General features: G+C 44.5%; 1 protein-coding gene across 1 annotated transcript in view; it reads right to left on the minus strand.

Moving 5' to 3' along the window:
• Positions 1-7818: 7818 nt before the first annotated feature.
• Positions 7819-25696, minus strand: part of ddx18 (DEAD (Asp-Glu-Ala-Asp) box polypeptide 18) — a 30897-nt gene continuing 13019 nt past the window's right edge. The window contains exons 7-14 of the mRNA XM_038789840.1: positions 25107-25221; positions 23531-23670; positions 15553-15714; positions 13187-13339; positions 11777-11890; positions 11070-11126; positions 9365-9542; positions 7819-8465 (exon numbers count right to left, since the gene is read on the minus strand). Of these exons, the coding sequence (XP_038645768.1) occupies positions 8320-8465; positions 9365-9542; positions 11070-11126; positions 11777-11890; positions 13187-13339; positions 15553-15714; positions 23531-23670; positions 25107-25221 (1065 nt within the window). The 3' untranslated portion in view covers positions 7819-8319. The remainder of the gene's footprint in view (positions 8466-9364; positions 9543-11069; positions 11127-11776; positions 11891-13186; positions 13340-15552; positions 15715-23530; positions 23671-25106; positions 25222-25696) is intronic.

Here is a 25696-nt window from a genome sequence, read left to right on the forward strand (position 1 = left end):
CCAGGCAACATCCTGGTAAATCTTTTCTGTACCCTCTCCAAAGCCTCCATATCCTTCTGGTAGTGTGGCGACCAGAACTGAACACTATATTCCAAGTGCAGCCGAACTGAGATTCTATAAAGACGTGCCAATTTTTAAACTTAATGCCCCTTCCGGCAAAGGCAAGCATGCTGTATGCCTTCTTGATTACCTTATCCACCTGTGTTGCCACTTTCAGTGACCTGTATACCTTTACTCAGATCCCTCTGACTGTCAATACTTTTAAGGGATCTGCTAATTATTGTATATTTCCCATCTGTATTAGACCTTCCACAATTCATTACCTCACATTTGTCTGGATTAAATTCCATCTGCCATATATCCGCTAAAACCGATCTCTATCCTGCTGTATCCTGACGGTCCTCATCACTATCTGCAATTCCACCAACCTTTGTGTCTTCCGCAACCTTATTAATCAAACCAGTTTCATTTTCCTCCAAATAACTTATATTTATATATTATATATATATATTACAAACACAAAAGGTCCCAGCACTGACCCCCGAGGAAAGCCACTTGTCACAGCCCTCCATTCAGAAACACACCCTTCCACTGCTACCCTGTTGTCTGTGACCGAGCGAGTTCTGTATCCATCTTGCCAGCTCACCTCTGATCCTGTGCGACTTCACCTTCTGTACCAGTCTGCCATGGGGGACCTTGTCAAAGGCCTTATTGAAGTCCATGTAGATAACATCCAATGCCCTACCCTCATCAACCATCTTCGTCACTTCCTCGAAAAACTCGATCAAGTTAGTGAGACATGACCACTCCTTCACAAAATGATGTTGCTTCTAGCTATTACATCCACTTATTTCCAAGTGGAAGTAAATCCTGTCTTGAAGAATCCTCTCCAATAATTTCCCTACCACCGACATAAGGTTCACCGGCCTGTAATTACCTGGATTATCCTTGCTACCCTTCTTAAACAAAGGAACAACATTGGCTGTTCTCCAATCCTCTGGGACCTCCCCTGTAGCCAGTGGCCCTAGACTCTCTCAGTATTCGAGGATATATCCCATCAGGCCCCAGGGACTTACCTACCTTGATGTTTTTCAAGACCCCCAATACTTCCTCCTTTTTGATCTCAATCTGACACAAACTATCTACACACCCATCCCAAACTCATCATCCACATTAGGGAGAGCGGGAGTATATCCCATCTCAACAGATCCTTTTTTTTTTAACTTCCTCTGCTAGACTGACCAGGTCTCCCTTGTGGATCCATATCCAGTAGTGGGCAATCTAGATCCCAAGATAGCGGAATTTACTTTGGGTATGTTTGAATGATAGTCCTGCCCACTCTGCCCTTCCCCAATTTGTGTTCAAAGGGAAAACTTCACTCTTGCTCAGGTTGAGCTTGTAGCCCAAGAAAGCTGTAAACTCCCAGGAGCTTCATGATCCCTTCCATGCTGCTTTGCTGGTTCGGGATGTAGAGGAGCAGGTCATCCGCATACTCTGAGACTCTATTCTCTGATTCCCTTCCAACTTTTCACACTCTGAGGGTGATCGCCAATGGATCAATTGACAGGGCGAATAGGATTGGGGACAGCGGGCATCCCTGCCCTGTGCCTCTGGAAGTATACAGTGCTGGTGGTGTTTGTCCATATGCCTGCCATGGGGGCATTGTACAGGAGCTTCACCCATGGGCACACCCTGTCCCCAGTCGCTCTAGTACCTTGATGAGGCACTTTCATTCGACTCTGCCGAAGGCTTTTTCTGCGCCCAGAGAGATGATCACCTCTGATATTCTCTCCCCGGGTGGGGTCATCATTATATTTAGCGATGGGGGTGTTTTAGAGGGGCTGATTTAGCTCACCAGGCTAAATCGCTGGCTTTTAAAACAGACCAAGCAGGCCAGCAGCACGGTTCGATTCCCGTACCAGCCTCCCCAGACAGGCGCCGGAATGTGGCGACTAGGGGCTTTTCACAGTAACTTCATTGAAGCCTACTCATGACAATAAGTGATTTTCATTTCGCATCCACATTGTGCAGCGAAATGAGTCTGTAGGATCTGCATTCGGTTGGGTCTTTATCTTTTTTGCAATATAGTGGCTTGTGTCAGCATTGGAAGCAAGGTGCCCCTCGCTAGTGAGTCTGCGATATCACTCGCAAGTGCAGGGCTAGAGATGTCGCAAATTATTTATAGCGCGCCTTCCCACCTGCATGGAGCTGGTGTTCTCCATGACTTCTCCCAGGTCTAGTGGTACTTCCAGCCCCCTCCTCCTATTGTCTCCCGTTCACCAAGGAACCCTTTAATTCCTGATTTGGGGGGGGGGGGGGGGGGGTTGGTTCGGAGGTGCACAACCCCGGGTAGAAGGCTTTGAATGCTTTTTTGGGTCAGCTACCAGTCAACCTTTGCTGTCCTGCACTTTCTCCCTTGTGGCCTGCCTGCTTTCTCAGCTGGTGAGCCAGCGGGTGGCTAGCCTGGTCTTCATGGTCGTAAATCTCCCATGTCTGGAGTTGGTGCACTGCTTTCCTGGTGAATAGCAAGTTAAAGTCTATTTGTAGCATTTTCTTCTCCACCAGAAGTTCAGTCAGGGCTGCGGAGTATCTTTTGTCTACGTCCAGCATGGAGTCGATCATTGTTGCCAAGCTGCCTTCTCTTCCCTGCCTCTGCGTGCCTCATAGGCAATAATCTCTCCTCTGATCAGAACCGTCAGTGCCTGCCAGAACATGGAGAGCGAGACCTCCCTGTTCCGGCTGTTAGTAATATACTCATCTATAGCCGATGATGTTTTCTTGCAGTGTCCAGCCTCCATGGGGGGCATTGGACATGGCCCGACTCCAGCCCCACATCCATGTAGTGTGGAGCGTGGTCGGAGTATACGATTGCGGAGTATTCCGCTCTTTTTATCCTTGGAAGCACCGATTTCCCACTACAAACTTGTCGATACAGGTATCGACCTAGTGTACTTGAGAAGAAAATGAGAAATCCTTCGCACCTGGGTGCAAGAACCTCCATGGGTCAGCAACCCCCATATACGTCATAAATGTCCCTAGTTTTCTAGCTATGCTTGCCCTTTTCACCCTTTTGGGGTTTGATCTGTCCTTCAGTGGGCCCTGTACATTTAAAGTCCCCCTCCCCCCATTGATCAGTCGGTGTGCATCTATGTCAGGGATTTGTGCCATGGTCTTTACAAATTCCGTATCATCCCAGTTGGGTACGTATACATTAACTAGGACCACCAATGCCCTGGCAAGGACACCACTGAACATGACATACCGTTGCCGTGGGCCCATAACCATCTTTGTCGCGTTAAATGCTGTCTGTTTGCTCTGAAGTATGGCTATCATCCCCAACTCTCGTCCTGTAACATGAATGCTACTTCTGTCCCACCCATCCCTTTGTTACCCTCTGGATCTTTTCACTGGGCCGTTAGTTCCCTGATGACTCAGGTGACTATTCTGATGGTTTCTTTTTATCCCCCTCTCCCCGGATCAACCATACTTACCTCATGGATGCGCCCCTGCACACCACCAGGTTTCCCTTTGTTTGGGGGCCATCCAAAATGGCCACGGTCACCATAACGTCAGGCCCCTACATTCCAGGGTTTCCCTTGGTCCAGGGGCCACCTAACATGACCACCCCTGGACTCTGGGATTTTCATTTGTTCAGGGACCCGCCAAAGTGGCTGCTTGTGGTGCCGTTGTGTTTCACGTTTCCAAGAGTGGCCTATTTCAAGAACTGGTCGAGAGCCCTATCCTCCAACCGTTTTGTTACCCTGCCGGATGTTTCCCCCCTCATTTTGCTACCCTCCCCCTTGGTGGTGTGCCCCATGCCAGGCATTCTCTCCTGGTGGGGAATGCGCAGCAGTCCCTCCCTCATGCCTCCTGGCGCTAGCTTTCCGACGAGTGGTGGCCCCCTCCTACGATTGCTATGTCGCTTTCCCCCGTCTCCTCCTCACCCCCTCCTGCATTCTGCAGCACTCGCCCCCTCCTTTCTGCGAACTTGTTCTTCTGTTCATAATGAGGTGATAGTCCATGCAAATTGTTCACTGGTTTTCTCTGCCTCATCGCGGTCTCCCTTGCTGCTTATCCAGTGTGTCCGTTTGGATGAACCGGTCTGCCGCTGCAGGGACAATGAAATAACGTTCTCCATTCTGGTACATTACCTGGAGCCTGGCTGGGTACAGCATCCTGAATTTGATATTGTTCTTGTTCAGTGCCGACTACCCCCAGTTAAATTCTGCCCGGCACTTTGGGTCATCCCCAACATCCTGGTAGACTTTGATCCAGTGTCCCACCCAGGTGCAGGCCTGTTTGGCTGGCCCAGCAAAGGATCCCTTCCCGGTCCTGGTATCTGCAAAACTTGATAACAGTCGCTGTCGACTGCTCCCCACCTTGGGTTTCGGCTCGAGCGACCCGTGAGCCCTGTACATCTCTGGCAGCTTGGGGAAGCTGTTCCGCCCCACTAGGTTTTCCAGCATCTGGGCCACTTGGATCACTGCCCTCAGTTCCTTCTGACAGGCCCACTATTCTAATATCTGGTGTCTCGACCAGTTTCCTTGCTCCTACACCTTCCCATGCCACCACCAACCTCTTTATTTCAGCCTCCAGAGCAATGATTCGGTTGCCCTGGTCCGTTGAAACGTTCACTAGAATTTTTATTGCATTCCCGTCTTTTTCCTATTTTGTCGAGGGCCACAGCAACTCCGTCACTGCCATCTTGATTTCTGCCATAATGTCCTCCTTCATCTCTTTCAGTTCCCTGGTGAGGAACGTCTTTCATCAATCCTCTGGCTTGGGGGGAAAGAAAATAGAGAGAGATAAGCTTGTTTTTCGGGTCGCTGGTCTCCGTCTCGCGAATGGCTGGGGACCCCTCCCTTCATGGGTCCGTTTCTGGTGTTTGTGTCCCGTCGAACTGCTGCTTCCTGGTATCTTTGCTGCTTTTTGCATTGATTGGATGCTTTAGTCTGGTTTTTGTGGGCTACTTTCGGCTAAAAGTGCCTATTTTCTTGTCTTTTGGAGGAGAGACACCTAGGGCGGGATTCTCCGACCCTGCGTGGGGTCGGAGAATCGGCCGGCAGCGGCGTTAATCCCGCTCCCGCAGGGTTTTTAAATCTCCCACCTGCCAAAAACCGGCGTTGTGCAAATCCCGCCGGCAGCCTCTGAAAACAGCTGGCGCCAGCGGGATTTCATTTTTTTTTAGTGTCCACAAATCTCCGGCCCGGATGGGCCGAAGTCCCGCCGACGTGGCCACGGGTCACGTCGGTGAAAATCAAAGTTGCTTTAAAACGGTGTCAACCATTGATGATGGTTGACGCCGTTCAGTGACGGGGGGCGAATGACCGTGGGGTGGGTAGCGGCATTGGAGCGCGGTGGGGGGAGCGGTGGAGGATGCATTGGAGCGCGGTGGGGGGGCACGGTAGAGGAGGCATTGGAGCGCGGTGGGGAGCAGTGGGGGGCACGGTAGAGGAGGCATTGGAGCGCGGTGGGGGGCGCGGTAGAGGAGGCATTGGAGCGCGGTGGGAAGCAGTGGGGGGCACGGTAGAGGAGGCATTGGAGCGCAGTGGGGGGCACGGTAGAGGAGGCATTGGAGCGCGGTGGGGGGCGCGGTAGAGGAGGCATGGGAGCGCGGTGGGGAGCACGGTAGAGGAGGCATTGGAGCGCGGTGGGGAGCATGGTAGAGGAGGCATTGGAGCGCGGTGGGGAGATAGGGGATGGGGAGGAGGTAGGGGGGAGAGAGGGGTGGGGAGGTAGGGGGGATGGGGTAGGGTGGGGGGGGGTAAGTGGGTTGGGGGTGTTGGGAATAGAGAGATCAATCACTTACCTCGAGTGCCGGTAGATTGGGGGAGGGAGGTGTTTGTTAAGAGAGAGAGATCAATCAATTACTTTAGTGCCGGTAGATTGGGGGGGGGGGGAGGTGTTTGTTAAGAGAGAGAGATCAATCAATTACTTTAGTGCTGGTAGATTGGGGGGGATGGATGGGGGTGGGGGTTGCGGGATGGGGGGGGTTTGGGGGCAGCGGCGTGCAGAGAGGGGGGGCGACGGATGCCCGGGGCCAACGCACCGTCGCCCCCCCCTCTGTACGCCGCTGCCCCCTACCCCAACCACCTCTACCTCCCTCCCAACGCCCCTACCACCCCTCCCCACCACCCCTACCCCCCTCCCCAACGCCGCCCCCCCATCTCTCGCAACCCCCCACCCTCATCACCGGGTCTCCCTCCCCCAACGCCGGTACCCACACTCTCTCCTCGTCCCCCCTTCCTTCCTCCCTCCGTTAGTGGGGGGGGGGGGGGGGTGTGTGTGTGGCGTTGGAGGGGGTAGGGGTGGTGAAGGGGGTAGGGGTGGTATGGGGAGGGGGCAGTGGCGTGCAGAGGGGGGACGACGGTGCGTTGGCCCCGGGCATCCGTCGCCCCCCCTCTCTGCACGCCGCTGTCCCCAAACCCCCCCCCCCCCGATGCCGTGTCGCTCTTCTCTCCACCCCCCCCCCCAATGCCGGGTCGCTCTTCTCCCCCCCCCAATGCCGGGTCGCTCTTCTCCCCCCCCCCCATGCCAGGTCGCTCTTCTCCCCCTCCCCCCCCCCCCATGCCGGGTCGCTCTTCTCCCCCCCCCCCCCCAATGCCGGGTCGCTCTTCTCCCCCCCCCCCCAAATGCCGGGTCGCTCTTCTCTCCCCCCATGCCGGGTCGCTCTTCTCCTCCCACCCCACTGGGTCTCTCTCTCTCCCCACCACACAAACGCCGGGACTCGCCACTTCCGCAGCTGGAGAAACTGACGCCTATCGCGTCAGTCCGCTGCTGGCCCTTCCGGGAACGGAGATTGCCAGCTTAAAAGAAGGCCCGGACGCCGCAGTCATGCACACCGCTTTTTCCCGCCGGAAATGGGCGTCACGTCGGTCCGCGGAGAATTTCGCCCCTGATGTGCGACTGCTCAACATATTCCCGGAAATCGTTTTTTCTGCCTCTTGTGCAGAACCCCATGGGTTCCCAAAGCAATATTTTAGGGTTCCAAGTACCGAGGCAGCAATGGCTAACATGAAGTTCTGATTGAATACTAACAACTGCGAGACTCCTTAAAATCCTTGCTTTGCGTTTTATTGGTTGGTGCAGCCTAATGGAAAGATCTTAGAGGCCCGTGGGCAGCACGGTAGCATTGTGGATAGCACAATTGCTTCACAGCTCCAGGGTCACTGTCTGTGCGGAGTCTGCACATCCTCCCTGTGTGTGCGTGGGTTTCCTCCGGCTGCTCCGGTTTCCTCCCACAGTCCAAAGATGTGCAGGTTAGGTGGATTGACCATGATAAATTGCCCTTAGTGTCCAAAAGTGCCCTTAGTTTATAAAACCCCTCCCATTTAAGAAATTCCCAACATGATGAACTTCTCCCCCCCACACCAACTGCTCCGGAGTTAACTCTCTTCCCCACCACTCAGCAGCTGAAGTTACCATCCCAATTCCACCTGGAGTCACACAAAGTACGAGGTATTAAATGGGGTCACACCAGGAAAAGGTTTGAGAAGCAAGGTTCTAGTATATCTAATGGTGACATTAAACACTTGAATGACGCAAATGAAGCCTGTACTATTCCAAACAAAAATGGAATGAACATAAAGCAAAATACAAAATTTCTCAAAATAGCCCAGGAACAGAAATAACATTAGAATATAAACTACTGAGAAGCCAAAGTAACAATAGTACATATGTAAATTGCAGTAAAAATGGGACTGTTAAACAAGAACAAAGTTTTATAGTCTGCAAGTTCTTGAAGATCACTAAATGGCACTTCAACAAAGTATCCCAATATCCAAAATAACTTTCCTCTTTTCCACAACAATGCAACAGTTTTTAGGTGCAGATTAGACAAATGTGGAATGGTTTATTATAGTCAGAAAAGTAGACAATTTTATATACATTGCTAGGTTACTTCTTCAACGAGACACAAAGCTATCAATGTCTCCGGTCCTGTTAAATATTTTCTTTAAAAACACATCAGTTGAATGGGAAATTCTTTGTTGAACCTAATACAAGATGTCACTAAACTGTTGAAAATATTATTCAATGTATTCCAAGGCTGTCACAATTTAAAGGTTCATTATAAACAGGGCTTTCATGTTCAAATTAAACTCATTTAAATAGAAAGTTCTATAAAAAGGTGCAAATGTGTAAATTTAATAACTTTTACACGAGTAAAACTGACTGTGAATCAGTTACTGATCGCTTTACTAATCAGAATCGGTCCAAAGAAAGTTGCCAAAGCTGGTTAACACAAAAGCACTTAATTGAGAAGAAATTCGCATTCCTGATGGCTTGAAAAAAGGAAAAGGAATATTGTGGTAGAGCTATCTAACGGGAAAACTGTCTGTTGTCTGATTTATTCCTGCCAATTTGCTTGAAGATCTTCGCTTTACGAACATTTTTCGCCTTCTGGTACCCAAATCCACCTCCACCACCCCTCTTCTTCAGCTTCATTCCTCTGCTGGCGTTTACATCTAAGTAATCTGGTTAAGAAAAACTACAAATATAAATGAAGTTTAAATTATTGGAGGAATGTTAAGAAATAATCTCCGGCACCATTCTGAAACTAATGAAGTTCAGGCAAGGGACATTAAAGCTGTACAACAAAAAAATAATTAAAATTGAAGTTGAACAGATTATCATTGAGTCAACCTCGATAATCTGGAGACATGTTGTTCAGTTTACAATCAGCGAGTTACTTTAGGCCTCATCTTGTCAGAATACCGCCAATCTTTTCAGAGTACCAGCCACATCACCGCATCTCTCTACCCCCCCTCCAATCTTGCCCACTTACCATTACGTCTCCCTGACTTCTCAGCGAGTGGGCCTTTAAAACGCACGCATATGCCTCAGGAACATGGGATGGGGGGCCCCATCTTTAGGGTACTCCCAGATATGCTGCCCTGAAGCTTGCAAGTTACCTGCCTTTCTGTTTATGTGTGTGTCTACATTTATCAGAAACATTTCTGCAGCTACACATGTCCCATTAAATATAGTGTCTTCACTTGAAATGGCTTCCACCCTCGTAGATTCTGAGATTGCCAGAAAACCAGAGATGGAGGGAGGTAATGCTGTTACATAATTCATTTCAATCTAAAAATGCACTATTGAAAAAAAAAAAGAAGTCTTACAACACCAGATTAAAGTCCAACAGGTTTATTTGGAACCACTAGCTTTCGGAGCGTAGCTCCTTCATCAGCTGAGTAAAGGAGCTGCCCTCCAAAAGTTAGTGATTCTAAATAAACCCATTGGACTTTATCCTGGTGTTGTAAGACTTCTTACTGTGCCGACCCCCATCCAACGCAGACATCTCCACATCATGGCTACCATCAGCACTAAAAATAAAGAAAGCACAACAATTGCAAAAGGATACTGAGATCAACATATGGTGGCACTTTAAAGCCAAATGACAGTGCTACTTTGGGCAAATCCAGGGTGCTGACACTGTATATCTCTTTGAGAGAATGAGAATCATAGGAACGGATATAAGACTTGTAGGCTTCCTGTGCAGATTTGTGCAAGTAGTAATTTTTCTCAATTAGCTTTTCAAGCTGGAAAAAACAAAAACATGTTTAGATTGAAGCTGATGAAAAATGAAAGACAGTCACAGGGAATCTGTAGTCAATTAGAGTAATAACTGACCTCTGTGATTTGCAAACGGAATGTCCATCACCGATCATACAGCCTCCAGGAATACTATCCTTTCTAATGTAGTGGGGGCAGAGAAAGCCACACCCATGTTGGGAACATTTGCATGATTTTCACACTCCACCCCCACACTGGATTTCTGCTCAACTGAGAGGATGAGACTAGGAACCCAAATAATTGCCCCCATGTTCTAATGCTTACAGATGAACAATGAGCAAAATCAGAATCACTTCCTTGAAATTAGAAATCAGAATGAACCATAAAACCCAAGTCCATCAGGAGTAGCAAATAGGAATAAAAATATGCATAGGAAAGGAAGGAGATACTCATGGAGTTTTATTCAAGTTAACATTGGGGTTGGTGGTGGGGGGAAAGAGAGAGAGAGAGAGAGAGAGAGAGAGAATTGAGACTCCTGCGCTATATGGTTCCACAAAACATAACATAATTCTATGGACAAAAAGTGCCCATTATCAAAATTATAGGATCTTGAACAAGAGCAATTTAACTTTGGAGCCACTTATGGGAAACTGTTTATGAGGTTGCCAGGCAATGTCACTATTATACTATAACACTGTGGTTTAGGCAAAATAAGCTTGCAGATCAACTGTATCTCAGTATATATTACTTTACTCTCCCCATTATAAACCAGGCCATTCTTCTTATGTGGAGTTCCCATACCCAGATCCCACTAAACAATGTTCTTATGGCAACTGAGGAGTTGTGTTACAAGTTATTTGACAATCATTCTCCTCCATGTGGCATCAAAGAGCAAGAATGCAGTGCAAAGGATAACACAGAGCTCCAAGCTTCTGTTACATGTTGTTGCAAGTTGGTGCTTCAATATTTACTGCTTTCACACCATATACACCAGAAAGGATTACAGAACAGATTACTTAATTTTAAATGTACAAAACACCAATTCACATCTTAATTCAGAAGCGGTTTGCTTATTTGTACTTTATTTATAGCTACTTTATTTAATTCTAGGATTGGCCACCCATAGTTTGACTAAACCTTCCCCAAATTCAGTCTTATTCAGGGTTTTCCCTATCTCATAACCTTTTCTGACTTTGCCTGGCTTTTATGAATCACAGGACCGTAAGCAAATCCAGTTCCAGATCTAAAGGACTCATTTTATTACCGTGTGGCAGTTCTAGCATAGAATTGGCAAATTCCATGAGAATTTCTCATTTTTGAGTCCAACGTTTTGCAAAAAATAAAAACCTTTGAAAACGTAAGTGAGGCACAACGGCGTAGTGTTTAGCACTGCCGCCTCATGGCACCGAGGACCCGGGTTACTTTTCGTGTGGAGTTTGCACATTTTCCCCATGTCTGTGTGGGTCTCACCCCCACAACCCAAAAGATATGCAGGGTAGGTGGATTGGCCATGCTAATTGGCCCTTAAATTGTAAAGTATAATGCAATTTTACCTGAACTTGTATGTTTGCAATCTTGCTCCAGGAAAATTCAAACTCATTCAAAGGGACCTATCAAAATAAAATTTAGAGTTGTGAAGATGAGACTATTATATATGTGCCAGTAACTGAAATGACAATTCAAAATATCTGTAAAAATATACTTATTGTAACGCATGCAACATTCTCTATATTTCACTGATTGTGACATGCCTTGCTACATTGAGATTAGAAAAGGCTCGATACAAACAAAAGTTTTTCTTTCTATGACGAAGCTAATTTATTTTAGACGATGCAAAATTACACTTATTTCCAAGTTTCTATTACTGAATCTCTTCCCACTCTTCACCTCAGCACCCATTAAACCAGATGTAGGAAGTAGAAAGAGACAGATTACAGGTTTAGTAAATTTGTATTCTGGAGTCGCTATTAATAAGGTCTTAATTTTCCTTCAAACAATAAGAGTTCCTGAATACTTCAATAGGACCCAAAATCTGTGCTGGCTCAAGGATCATCAGACTGACCGAATCGTGAAAGAATTTCAAAATTATGCATAACATGCAGATGATACGTAGGTCATCACATTCATTATAAAAATAAGTTCTAAAACAGAAGCATAAATTAGGAATTACTTAACTAATATCAACATTTCTAACACGCTAACTGAACCCCAAATTAAATCTCACCAATGTCATGTGGGCAAAGTAACAAACAACAATTACCCTGGCCTGTTTGAGATAACGAAGGAAACCCAGTTCTTCTGCTCTCAGAATAAGTAACGCATGTCCTTGTGCATTAATTCCTCGTGCAGTCCTACCCACACGGTGGATATATTCCTGGTAGGATAAAATGCCAGTACATAATTAATTTGGGTAGAAGTACGACTGGAATTCAAAAAGCTGCATAAAAACTTTCAGCTCCATGCTAGTCACAGTAAAAAAAAAGACTCAAAACCATCAACATTCAAAACCCATAAATATTTAACAATTAAAAATGGAATTCCTTAATTTTTGCCTTGTTGTGACCAAGGCAGATTTAAAGAGTCACATATTAGCCTCATAAGGAAATATCAGGTCAGAAGTCGAAAAGCATGATCAGGAGGCAGGTTTTAAGCAGCATCGTAAAGAAGAGAGGAAAGCTTTAGAGGTGGAATTATAAAGCCTAGGGCCTTGGCTGAAGACTGTCCTATAATGGTGAAGAGACTAAAATCTGGAATGCACAGGAGGTCAGAACTGGAGATATCTGAGAGAGCTGCAAGGCTGGGGAAGGGTACAAAGATAGGGAGGAGCAAGGCCATTGAGAGATTTGAAAACAAGAGCGAGACTTTTAAAATTGAGGCATTGCTGGACCACAGGTCAATGTAGGTTAGCAAGCACAAGGGTGATGAAAGAACAGGACTGGGCGCAAATCTTTTTATGGGCAGCATGCAATTTTGAATAAGCTCATCAGATTTGCATTGGTTGGAAAGTGAGAGGCTGGCCAGATGAGCAATTGAATACTTAAGTTGAGATAAAAAAGGCATTATAATGGAAATTTCTGATTTAAACTTGTCATCCTATCAGTTTTGACTTCTCAAAATGTCAACCGTTTCAACCTTACCATTAAAATGCCTGAAAACGGATCATCAGATGGTTATCAGCCAATGGTCTATTTATTTGCTTCCAAATGGCCGTAAAATGGTTAAGAACAAGGAAGTAGCAGTCATGTTACTGATCCTGAGAATCGGGGTTCTGAGGATAGTAGTCTGAGAATTTGAATTCGGTTTAGAAAATAATATGGAAATAATTGATCATAATGTTGCTGAATTGCCATAAGAACTCACCTAGTTCACTAATCTCCTTTGGTACATTCACCACCCTTACCTGGTTTAGTCTATGCAACTTCAGTCCCAGACCAATGGTTAACTCTCAACTGTAGGCTAAGGAGGTGGTCTTCAAATAAATAGGTCTTCACAGCAGGATACTTGGGAGGATATATTGTTTTGTATAAAATTACGTTAAAATGTATAAACACAATTAGGTCCACTCAAATGCAATTTACATTTGGAACAAGCTAATGGGCTTGAAGCTCTTTGATATATGAATAAACCTGATAAACTTTAGAATTAGCACTTTATAATGGAAATATTATACCTTTGGATCATCGGGTGGGTCATACTGTACAATCCAATCTACTTCAGGAATATCCAGCCCCCTGGCAGCGACATCAGTACACAGCAGTATCCCATCGTTTGCATTACAGAATTGAAAAAAGGTGGATGTACGTTTTGTCTGCTTTTGTTTTCCCTAAAAATATTGAGAAAGAAAATTCACAAACAATTAAGATAAGTGATTTGCATTTAGACGTTCAAAACCTTTTGCAAACTGAATTATGGAATGTTTTTAGTATCCATTAATTACACAGGATTTGAGCCCATAATCAGGTAGACAACTTAATACTGTATTTCAGTGAGAAATTAAACCAAGGTCCCATCTCTCTTACAGGTTGATTGTAAAGAAAAACCTTTGGTGCCAACTTTGGCTCTATTCAAAGAAGTGCAAGAGCACTCCCAGTGTCTTGGTCAACAGTTCGGATATTCCAAACGTTGCAAAGCCTGGTGAAAGGTATTTCATAAATGAGTGTCGTCGTGTGTCCCGACACCCAATTCCAGTTCCATGCTATTTTAAATTTTTTTAAATAATCTTTATAGTCACAAGTAGGCTTGCATTAACACTGCAATGAAGTTACTCTGAAAAGCCTCCAGTTGCCACATTCCGGCACCTGTTTGGGTACAGAGGGAGAATTTAGAATGAGAATGTCTAATTCACCAAACAGCATGTCTTTCGGGACTTGTGGGAAGAAACCGGAGCATCGGAGGAACCTGGAGGAAACCCATGTAGGCACGGGGAGAACGTGCAGACTCTGCAGAGTCGGTCCCAAGCCGGGAATCGAACCTGGGACCCTGGCGCTGTGAAGCAATGGTGCTAACAACTGTGCTACCATGCTATGTCAATGTCCAATCATTATTATAACCCATAACTCCTTATCAGGAGCATGCCAGATAGTAATGAAATACCACCTGCCAGCATCATCCACACATATTATTTCTTATGCATTATCAAGAGTTTTCCTAAACAAATGAACATTTTTCAGCTTACTGTGGAGTTAGAGGATAGATCAGAAATGTAATTATTTTGAACTATATTTTACCTATGTTTCTAAGTAACTGGGTTACAGGGATAGGGTGGAGGAATGGGCTTTAGTAGGGTGCTCTTTCCAAGGGCTGGTCCAGACTCAATAGGCCAAATGGCCTACTTCTGCACTGTAAATTCTATGATTCTATGATAAACAGCTAGAAATCAGTATTGTCATAAAGGAGAATCTAAACGATTCCATATATTCAATTTCCAAAACTGGTATGTTTGAATATGAATGCCACTGCATGCTAAAGCAGTCAAGATAGAGATCCCATCTCTTGTGGTTCAACAGGTTTGTTCCACCAATTACCTGAATCACATAGAAGGGAGATTCAAGACCAAGTTAGTTGATCTCAGTGGGATCTGTAGTAATATCACAAGTAGCCTTAAATGCCATAGGATTAGAGAAGAGAACATATACTAGCGTTTCCACTCTTGATCACGATCTACTGACTATGCTAAAGCGTAGCTGGGTATGGCAGGACCAAGCTTATTGAAATTTTGCTCATGTTTTCAATAACCTATGCCAGGCATTGTCAAACTCAGGGGCGCGACCCGCAGGTGGGTCGCGGCGTGTGTCAAGAGGGTCGTGGAGCCGTCCATCGCGGCGCTGCCGATCGCGCAAATCTGCCCGAAACAGCCGGCTGCAAGCGGCTTTCAAAACGGCCACGACCATGTAAACAAAAAAGGCAGCTGCACTGCGCATGCATGCCAGATCTTCGGCGCGCATATGATCGGGCATGCATGCGCATTGCGGCCGTTTTTTTTTAAAAAACGGTCGCAGCTTTTTGTTTTACAAGTTCAGGGGTGTTTATTCATTTATTTTATTTTTTTCTCATTTATTTTATTCATTTTATTTTTATACAAGTTCGGTGGGGTTTTATTTGATAATCGTTTACAGGGAAAAAATGCAGAACTTCAGACAGATGGAGACTCCATACTTTCCGACACTGGAAGGCTTCACCTTCATCCAACAGGTTCCGTTGGAGGAGTGTGTACGAGGGCCAAAGGGACACAAAACCATTTCCTCCATTTTTGTCAGCAGCAAACAAGGTCAGAGAAAATGGTGGGTCACGCAGGTCGGCCGGCGTGGGTCGCAAAGGTCGGCCGGGTTGGATTCTGAAGGTTGGCCGGTTGGTAAAAAATGGGTCTGACGAAAAAAAGTTTGAAGAACACGGACCTATGCAACACTCATTACCATAGCTCATATGCAAATAATGGCCAGCTGGATAGGAAGCCAGAAACAAATAGTACCGTTAAAATCATATCATATCAACTATGATATGAAGGGGAGCGAAGATTGGTAATGTTTTTTTACTTACATGAATTGCCATAACAGGAAGGTCAATGTAGTTTAAGAGTTCATAGTGATACTTCACAGACATGCATGAAGAGAAGAAAACCATGAGCTTCTTCTTACGGTTCTTCTTTAGAAAAGTGAAGAGCAAGAGGAATCGTTTCTCAGATGGGCAAACCACATAACCCTAAAGATAAAGATAAATCAGACAGTATATAATATTGCACCGGAACTGTACATCTTTTTACAAATAAAATATACTGAAATTTGTATCCAGGTCAAAAGGTTGTCAATTTGTTCTTTGGCCAGACCCCTCTGGCATCCCACTTTATCATCTTCATTCAGAAATCTTGTACCATGAACAATACATCAGTCTTTTTAAAATTTCAGGCTTACTGGTCTATTTAAAGAGGGCCATTTTAATTGTCCCACCTCATGGGAAAACTTTAATTTGGGGGGGAAATTATCATTCGAGGTGTTATAACAGTTAAAAGACCCTTATATTTTCCTCTTAATTTTTTAATGGGATTTGAACATCGCTGGCAGATCCAGCATGTTACTCATCCCCAACTGCCACATCAGAGGGCAGTTGAGTCAACCTCTCTGCTGTTGATCTGGAATCACACGTCCATCAAGTCAGGCAAGGACAGATTTTCTTTATTTTAATTAACTGGATTTAAATCCCACCAGTTACCTGCCGTGTAGGGATTTGAACCCGACTCATCGGTACATTAGCAGTGTTAACCACTATGCTGCAATCTCCCCAAATATAGTCATTCACATGGGTTGTCCCCATTACTACCAACAGTAAATCTGTTGTATTCCTACCAACAGTAAATCTGTTGTATAAAAATGATACGTGAAAACAGAAAACATGTGATATTATTGTTGGGAAGAATTCCGAGAGTCAGTACAAATGGTTTAGAAAAACAGATGTGTGGATTTCTTGAGGGAAGGTTGTCTCTGACTACGCTGACTGAATTCTTTTGAGGCGACAGAGGACTTGATGCAGCATACACAGATTTTAGAAAAGTTTTGACAAGGTTCCACAGAGCAGACTGGTCAGAAAATTAAAACACCTGAAATGAAGGAAACCCAAAAATGGCTCACTGATAGAAGCTGGCAGTCTGGTTTCCAGTGGGATTCCACAGGGCTCAGTACTGGATCCTTTGCTGCTTGTAATATACGTAAATGATTTAGACCTAAAAATGTCGGAGGCATTAAGAAGTTCACAGAAGCTATGAACACAAGAACTTGGAGCAGGAGTAGGCCATCTGGCCCCTCGAGCCTGCTCCGCCATTCAATGAGGTCATGGCTGATCTTTTGTGGACTCAGCTCCACTTTCCGGCCCGAACACCATAACCCTTAATCCCTTTATTCTTCAAAAAACTATCTATCTTTACCTTAAAAATATGTAATGAAGGAGCCTCAACTGCTTCACTGGGCAAGGAATTCCATAGATTCACAACCCTTTGGGTGAAGAAGTTCCTCCTAAACTCAGTCCTAAATCTACTTCCCCTTATTTTGAGGCTATGTCCCCTAGTTCTGCTGTCACCCGCCAGTGGAAACAACCTGCCCGCATCTATCCTATCTATTCCCTTCATAATTTTAAATGTTTCTATAAGATCCCCCCTCATCCTTCTAAATTCCAACGAGTACAGTCCCAGTCTACTCAACCTCTCCTCATAATCCAACCCCTTCAGCTCTGGGATTAACCTAGTGAATCGCCTCTGCACACCCTCCAGTGCAGTATGTCCTTTCTCAAGTAAGGAGACCTTACTTTCTCAAGTAAGTTAGGGCAGCACGGTAGCATGGTGGTTAGCATAAATGCTTCACAGCTCCAGGGTCCCAGGTTCGATTCCCGGCTGGGTCACTGTCTGTGCGGAGTCTGCACGTCCTCCCCGTGTGTGCGTGGGTTTCCTCCGGGTGCTCCGGTTTCCTCCCACAGTCCAAAGATGTGCGCGTTAGGTGGATTGGCCATGCTAAATTGCCCGTAGTGTCCTAAAAAAAGTAAGGTTAAGGGGTGGGGCGTTGTTGGGTTACAGGTACAGGGTGGATACGTGGGTTTGAGTAGGGTGATCATGGCTCGGCACAACATCGAGGGCTGAAGGGCCTGTTCTGTGCTGTTCTATGTTCTAAAACTGAACACAATACTCCAGGTGTGGCCTCACTAACACCTTATACAATTGCAACATAACCTCCCTAGTCTTAAACTCCATCCCTCTAGCAATGAAGGACAAAATTCCATTTGCCTTCTTAATCACCTGTTGCACCTGTAAAATTGGTCATGTAGTTTCTAGTAAAGAAAGCTTTAGATGGCAGGAAGATATCAATAGACTTGTCTGCCAGGCAGAAAATTGGCAGAATTTAATCCAGTTAAGTATGACAAAATGCATTCTGTGGAGAACATACAAGGTGGGGAGGGGGCATGGTGGCACAGTGGTTAGCACCGCTACCTCACAGCACCAGGGACCCGGGTTCAATCCTAGCCATGGGCGACTGTGTGGAGTTTGCACTTTCGCCCCATGTCTACGTCGATTTCCTCTGGGTGCTCCGGTTTTCTCCCAGTCCAAAAGGTGTGCATGTTAGGTGGATTGGCCATGCTAAATTGCCCCATAGTGTCCAAAGATGTGCAGGTTTATGGGGTCATGGGTAAACGGTAGGGGGGTGGGCCTAGGTGTGGTGCTGTTTCAGAGGGTCGGTGCAGACATGACGGGCCGAACGGCCTCTTTCTGCACTGTAGGAATTCTAATTCCATGGTTAAGGTAAGGGAATACACAATAAATGGCAGGATTCTGGGAACTTAAGAACAGGGAGGTCTTGGATTGTGTGCCAACAGATCCCTGCAGGTAGCAGGACAGGTAATAGAAAGCCTTCGGAATACTTTTCTTTATTGGCTAAGGCAGAGAGCTCAGGATCAGGGAGATTATGCTAGAACGGTGTAGAATACTAGTTTGATGCGAGAGGGTGTACTGCACATGTTTCTGGTCACTATTTTACAGGAAGCATGCGGTCTTACTGGAGAAAATACAAAGAGATCTGTAAGGATATTGCCAGGCAGGAAGAATTTGACTCATGAGGAGGCTAAGGGGTGATTTAACCGAGGCACAGAAAATTACGTGGTGCCAAGGAAAAGCGGTGGAAGGACTTATTTCCATTAGTAGAGAGGTCAATAATAAGGAGTGTCAAAGTTTTTAGAGGGAATAGAGGGAGTTGAGGAGTAAATTTTTCACAAAGAGAGCGTGGTGGGGGTCTGAAAGTCACTACCCAAAAGGCTGGTAGAGCAAAAATCCTCGTCGTATTTAAAGAAGACTTGGATATGTACATAGGATTTTGCAAACTACGTGGCGATGGACCAAGCGCTGCAAGGTGGGATTTGACTGGATAATTATTTTTAGCAAGTACAAATACAATGGGCTAAATGGCCTCATTCCCTGCCATTAATTTTTTTAATGATTCTAGAATGAAATAGGGAAAAGACATTGCATTGAGAGTGGAATAGATATAGATATAGAACAGTACAGCACAGAACAGGCCCTTCGGCCCTCGATGTTGTGCCGAGCAATGATCACCCTACTCAAACCCACGTATCCACCCTATACCCGTAACCCAACAACCCCCCCCCCCCCCCCCCCCCCCTCACCTTAACCTTACTTTTTAGGACACTACGGGCAATTTAGCACAATCCACCTAACCCGCACATCTTTGGACTGTGGGAGGAAACTGGAGCACCCGGAGGAAACCCATGACCACACGGGGAGGATGTGCAGACTCCGCACAGACAGTGACCCAGCCGGGAACCGAACCTGGGACCCTGGAGCTGTGAAGCATTTATGCTAACCACCATGCTACCGTGCTGCCCTAAATACTTGCAGCAGAATAACAGCACAGAATGATGAATGCACTCAGCACCCAATTTTCCACCATCCAAACAAAAACATGTTTATAGTTTACATAGGCACAATAAAATCCCAAACCCCCAAAATAATAAGTGTTCTGCATGTTAAACAAAAAAGTGGTTTTAGGGGCAGCAGTGGTGTCTGGTCACTGGACTGGCAATCCAGACCCAGGGTAATACTTTGGGTTCCAATGCAGTCATGGCAGATGGTGAAAAATGAATTTAATAGAAATCAGGAATCAAAAGTCTAATCCCACCTGGTTCACTATTGTCCTTGAGGGGTGTGCCACTCTTACCTGGTCTCCAGAACCATAGCAACGTGTTGACTCTTAAAATGGCCTCAAGGATAGGCAATAAATGCTGGCGCAGCCAGCGATGCCAACATCCCATGAATGAATATATAAATTCAAATATTTATATTCCAGAATACACAAAAGGCAATATACGATTTAGACATTAAACATTTTTCTGACTGACCAGGGTACCTTTTTCAACTGAAATGTTTATTTAATTTTATCTTCAGAATATAGAGATCATTAGATGATACTGTAGGCTGGATAACCAAGGCCATTGTGGATTTTATGACCAGCTGCAATTCCACTATAAGCCTGCTGATGGCACTGTTGGGCTTGGCTGAGCCACTGTTCAGTCAGCAGACACAGCAGCGCTGAAGCTTCAGTTGTAACAGGAAAATTAATGAGCTACGCAACATGGCTGAATAAAACTGGGAGGAGACAAAGAGCAACAAAGGTTGCAGTCAGGTATATCGTAAGAAAACAGATAGAGTTTAAATAGTCTGAGCAATTTTATTCTCTTTTTAATAAATCTAGAAAACGGTGAGAAACAGCTGGACGATGAACAAATTTGGGCTCTAAAGAGGCATGGGGTGGGGGAAAGAGACAAATGTACTGGCTGGAAGATGAAGCAGACTGGAAAATAACAGGACAAAAGCAAAACACTGCAAATACTGGAAATCTGAAATGTGATCAGAAAATGATTTTTTAAAAACTGGAATCAGGCAACACCTGAGGAGAGAACGGATTTAACATTTCAGGTCAATGACATTTCATCAGGAAAATTGAGACAGGCAAGTTTCTGAAACAAAGTTCAATCCGAAGAGATGAGATATTGTTCAAAGTACATTAGAGTGCAATTGGCAAAGATAGAAATGTCAGACTGAGAATTCATGTGGCAAGCTACAAGACAAGTCAGAATCTTGTTAAAAGGATGACAGAGATGCTTAGCAAAATGCTCTCCCCAGTGTAGAGAATACTGTACGATGAGCATGAAGAAATACAAATAATTACCATCTCAGCCAGAAGACATGTGAGAGCTGTTAATAAATTATCAGATCAGTAGTCCCCATAGCATTACCCTGGGTCTGGGTTAGTAGTAAGAAATGATCTTGGTCCAGAGGGTCAAAACATATAATCAGTTTTGGTGGTGATAAGAAATAATAAAGGAAAGTGGTCACTGATGGGAATAGTTCACAGGTCCCTACCAGTAGTTACACTGTAGGGCAGAGTATAAATGAAAACATAATGGGGGCTTGTAGAAAGGTACTGAAATTATCATGAGAGATTTTAATTTTCACATAGATTGGATTAATCAAATTAGCAAAAGGAGGACGAGGTCATAGACTGCATTTGGGACAGTTTATTGGAACAACGTGTTCTGGAACCAACCAGGGAAAAAGCTGTTTTAGAGCTGGTAACGGGTAATGAGGCAGGATTAATAGCCTCATAGTAAAGGATCCTCTAGGTAAGAATGGTCATAACATGAATTTCACATTCAGTCCAACAGTGACAAATTTGGATCTGAAACTAGTGTTTTAAACTTAAATAAGGCAGTAGCAAAGGAATAAAGACAGTTGGTTAAAATGGAAAAGGGAAATGAGTTAAAAAGGTAAAACGGTGATGAATCAGTGGCAGACATTCAAGGAGACATTTTATAATTCTCAAGAAAGATATAGGGGCTGGTTTAGCACGCTGAGCTAAATCGCTGGCTTTTAAAGCAGACCAAGGCAGGCTAGCAGCATGGTTCAATTCCCGTACCAGCCTCCCCGAACAGGCGCCGGAATGTGGCGACTAGGGGCTTTTCACAGTAACTTCATTGAAGCCTACTCGTGACAATAAGCGATTTTCATTTCATATTCCACTGTGAAAGAAAGACTCTCCAAGAAGGATGCATCACCCATGGCTAACCAAGGAAGTCAAGCACGGCATTAAATGGAAATACTGTGAAAATTAGCAATAGCCCAGATGAGCAGTGGAGGTTGGGGGCATTTAATATATTTGTATTGGATTGGAATTGTTTACTGTCATATGTACAGAGGTACAGTGAAAAGTATTGTTCTGCGCACAATTCAGACACATCATTCCATACATGAAAAGACAATACATAGGACAAACATAAAATACACAATGTAAATACATAGACACAGGCATCGGGTGAAACATACAGGAGTGTAGTACTACTTAGTAGAGAAGGTGAGTGAAGAGATCAGATCAGTCCATAAGAGGGTTGTTTAGGAGTCTGGTAACAGCGGGGAAGAAGCTGTTTTTGAATATGTTAGCACGTGTTCTCCTGCCCGATGGAAAAAGTTGGAAGGGTGAATAAGCCGTGTGGGAGGTGTTGCCCGCATTCCCAATACAGTGGGAGGTGTAGAGAGCCAATGGATGGGAGGCGGGCTCGTGTGTTGGTCTAGGCTGCGCTCACAACTCTGTAGTTTCTTACGGTCTTGGGCCGAGCGGTTGCCATACAAAGCTGTGATGCAGCCAGATAGGATGCTTTCTACGGTGCATCTATAAAAGTTGGTAAGAGTCAATGTGGACATGCCAAATTTCCTTAGTTTCCCGAGAAAGTACAGGTGGCGTTGTGCTTTCTTGGTCGTAGCGTCGACGTGGGTGGACCAGGACAGATTGTTGGTGATGTGCACACCTAGAAATTTGAAGCTGTCCACCATCTCCCCATTGATTGTATTTGCATAGTCAGGGATGTGTACGATACTTCCTTAAGTCAATGACCAGCTCCTTGGTTTTGTTGACATTGAGGGAGAGATTGTTGCCACTACACCACTTTTCTTGGTTCTCTATCTCCCGCCTGTATTTTGACTCATTGTTATTCGAGATCCGACCCACAATGGGCGTGTTGTCAGCAAACTTGTCGATGGAGTTGGAGCCAAACTCTGCCATGCAATTGTGTGTGTATAGGGAGTACAGTAGAGGGCTATGTACGCAGCTTTTCCGGTACTGAGGACTATCGTTTAGGAGGTTGTTATTTATTTTTACTGATTGTGGTCTATGGGTCAGAAAGTCGAGGATACAGTGGCAGACTGAGAAGCCAGTCCTAGGTTTTGGAGCTTTGATATGAGCTTGAAGGCTGATATGATATTGAAGGTTGAGTTAGGCAGAATTTTGATTGACAAGGGAATAAAAGGTTATGGCAGACAGACAGAAAGGTGCAGTTAAGGCCACATCAGGTCAAATGGGTTGAATGGTCTACTCCTATTTCTAATGATTTTATGGCATGATGAATGGCCTGTGGAGGCATAAATAGACAGCTGTTGCATTGACCACACTTGCCTTGGAAAAAGTGAGGTGATGGTTGAAGTATATTGTGAAAGGACGAAGACCTTTACAGGAAGGAGAGAAGAAGCATGGCAAAGGTTTTGAAGAGAAGTTCCAAAGAGCAAGTGCACAGTTGGTCCCTGAAGGCAGAGCACATGACGAGGTTACGAGCAATAACCAAAAGCAGAGAATTAGCTTCACTGAGATAAAGTGCAGTGAAATCAAACACTGTCCATTACAAACAATTTCCTAAACAGCTAATCTACCTCTTTTCAGAAGATCACAAAACTAGGGCTGTATGGGGTTGTGGATCATGACCCCGAGTATTTCTCGGTGACACAAACCTGCTCACCATTTTCAACTGTTCTGACAAGTAAATCACAAATGAATGCTTGAAAAACAATATATTTTGAACTACTTGTAGTATATCAAATGTCACCCCAGCAATTTCTGAAAATTGTCATGTGTGTATTTGTTTGATCAATGATCCAGTATGCAAATACAAGTAAAAACAGAAAAATAGGCATTCATCTCACCTGCTCAAGGCCTTCTACAGTTGCAGTTTCTTTATCGTCATCCACACCAACATACAAAGGCTCTTTCTTCAGTGAGATTTTAGCTAAATCTTCCACTTTACGAGTTTGTGTAGCAGAGAAAAGCATTGTCTGTCGCCGCTCTGTGAAGGTTATATACAAGTTATTTAGGATTAACTTCCTTTCGTTTGAAATACCTCCACTTTCTAGTAAAATTTTTTCAATTGCTATTAGCAAAAAGATGTGTAGTTTGCCACTAGTCAACAAAGTAAAATATACCAGTATTTAGACTAATGTTCATACTTGAGAAACATTAATGAAGCCAGAGCTAAATAACAAACGTTAGTTAATGCATTGTCTCCTTAAACTGTCAAAAGCATGTGTTAATTGCTGTGGATGGATTGGGGGAAAGGTTCCTGTACTAATGTCCCTGCATCATTCTATTTCTTTTCCGCCCTGCTGTAATCTCTGACCTCAGTTTACGGCAATACTTAGTGTAGCATCGAGTCATATGGAACTTTTTTAGGCCATGACAGCAAATAACAGAAAATGGGAAATAAAAGTATCTAGAAACTAGGGAAGAGATGGAACATTTGTTTCTTCATGGGGACTCCAGCTCGCAAATACATGTTGCGATGTCAGTTGAAAGCAGAGACAAACTTGGTTGGAATACTTCCATGCATGTATAGCTTGCTTGCATTCAGCATCATGCAAATCAAGAGAATAGGAAAAGGCAATGAATCGTGTCTGCGTGGGTTTCCTCCAGGCGCTCCAGTCCCCCCCCACCACAGTGCAAAGATGTGCAGGTTAGGTGGATTTGCCATGTCCAGGATTACGCATGGGATTACGGGGGTTGGTTTTAGGTAAATTGTCCTTTCGGAGGGTCGGTGCAGACTCGATGGGCCAATTGGCCTCCTTCTGCTCTTTTGGGATTCTATGAAAATAGCGAACACACTGAATATTCAGACAAGATTTAATGAAACAGATCCTGACAGGAAAGAATCCACACAACTTTAAAAACATAGGCACTAAAGCTCTAGGTTTAAGAACTCACCACTATTTTTAAGGAGGCAGCCAACTACCACAGCTATTCAAATTTAAAGACTGCTAATTAGTACAGCATATTCAAAAGAGAAAGCAGGTAGATCCTTTCTTTGTATATGTAAAAATACACTGGTTTAAAACAGATTAGGGAGTTTCATTTCGAACAAACTAGATTATTTTTTAAAAATAGATTTAAAGTACCCAATCATTTTTTTTCCAACTAAGGGACAATTTGGCATGGCTAATCCAGCTATTCTGCACATCTTTGAGTTGTGGGGATGAGACCCATGCAAACAGGGAGCAAGCTATATTCTGATGTGATGATAAATCAATTTGATGTGATTGCATGTGATCTGAAGCTGCATGAACACAAAAATCTGTCTAAAATTACAAATAAGTCACGAATAATAAAGTCTTAATTTACCCTGGCCAGAACAGGGCCGGGGGGGGGGGGAAGAATTACCATGGCCAAGATGATGAGTATTTTAGTATATTGCCCCTGTAAAGTAAAAATAAAATGACTGTATTAACGCACTTGGCAGAAGTCTGATGATCTGTTTCAACTCCTCTTCAAATCCCACTTCTAGAATACGGTCTGCTTCATCTATTATCAGACACTGCAGGTTCTTGAACATAAACCCTGGTGTGTTCTGCCAAGGAAAGATTAGCAAAACAAGATCACACATTGAGTCTCAGTCTTAAGTATCTGAATATCTTTCCCATCCTTTATGAATTTTTCAGAAATACATACGACTAGGCACATATGCACAAGCTCAAAAATCAGGCAGAGGTTAAAATAAAAACACCGAAGGCAAACAAACACTTGTAGGCAAAACATCATGTCTGATGTGAAGTTGAGAAGAAATGTTCAGTTCAACAAAAATTTAATAAATGTGATAACAATCAGGTAATAAGATCCAGATCTAGGTAAATGTTTCCAACCCAGAAGAAGCAGCCAAGTAAAACAATTTCCAGAAAAGAATATTAGGGAACATAGGACTTAGGAGCACGAATAGGCCACAATACAAAAATAAACACAAGGACAATGAAATAAAAGAAGCAATAGAAGGCAAGTTTAAAGTATTGTCTACCACCAAAAGCACAGGTTAATTCCTATCAAAAGCC

This window comes from Scyliorhinus canicula, chromosome 2, assembly GCF_902713615.1.
Source record: "Scyliorhinus canicula chromosome 2, sScyCan1.1, whole genome shotgun sequence".
Lineage (NCBI taxonomy): Eukaryota > Metazoa > Chordata > Chondrichthyes > Carcharhiniformes > Scyliorhinidae > Scyliorhinus > Scyliorhinus canicula.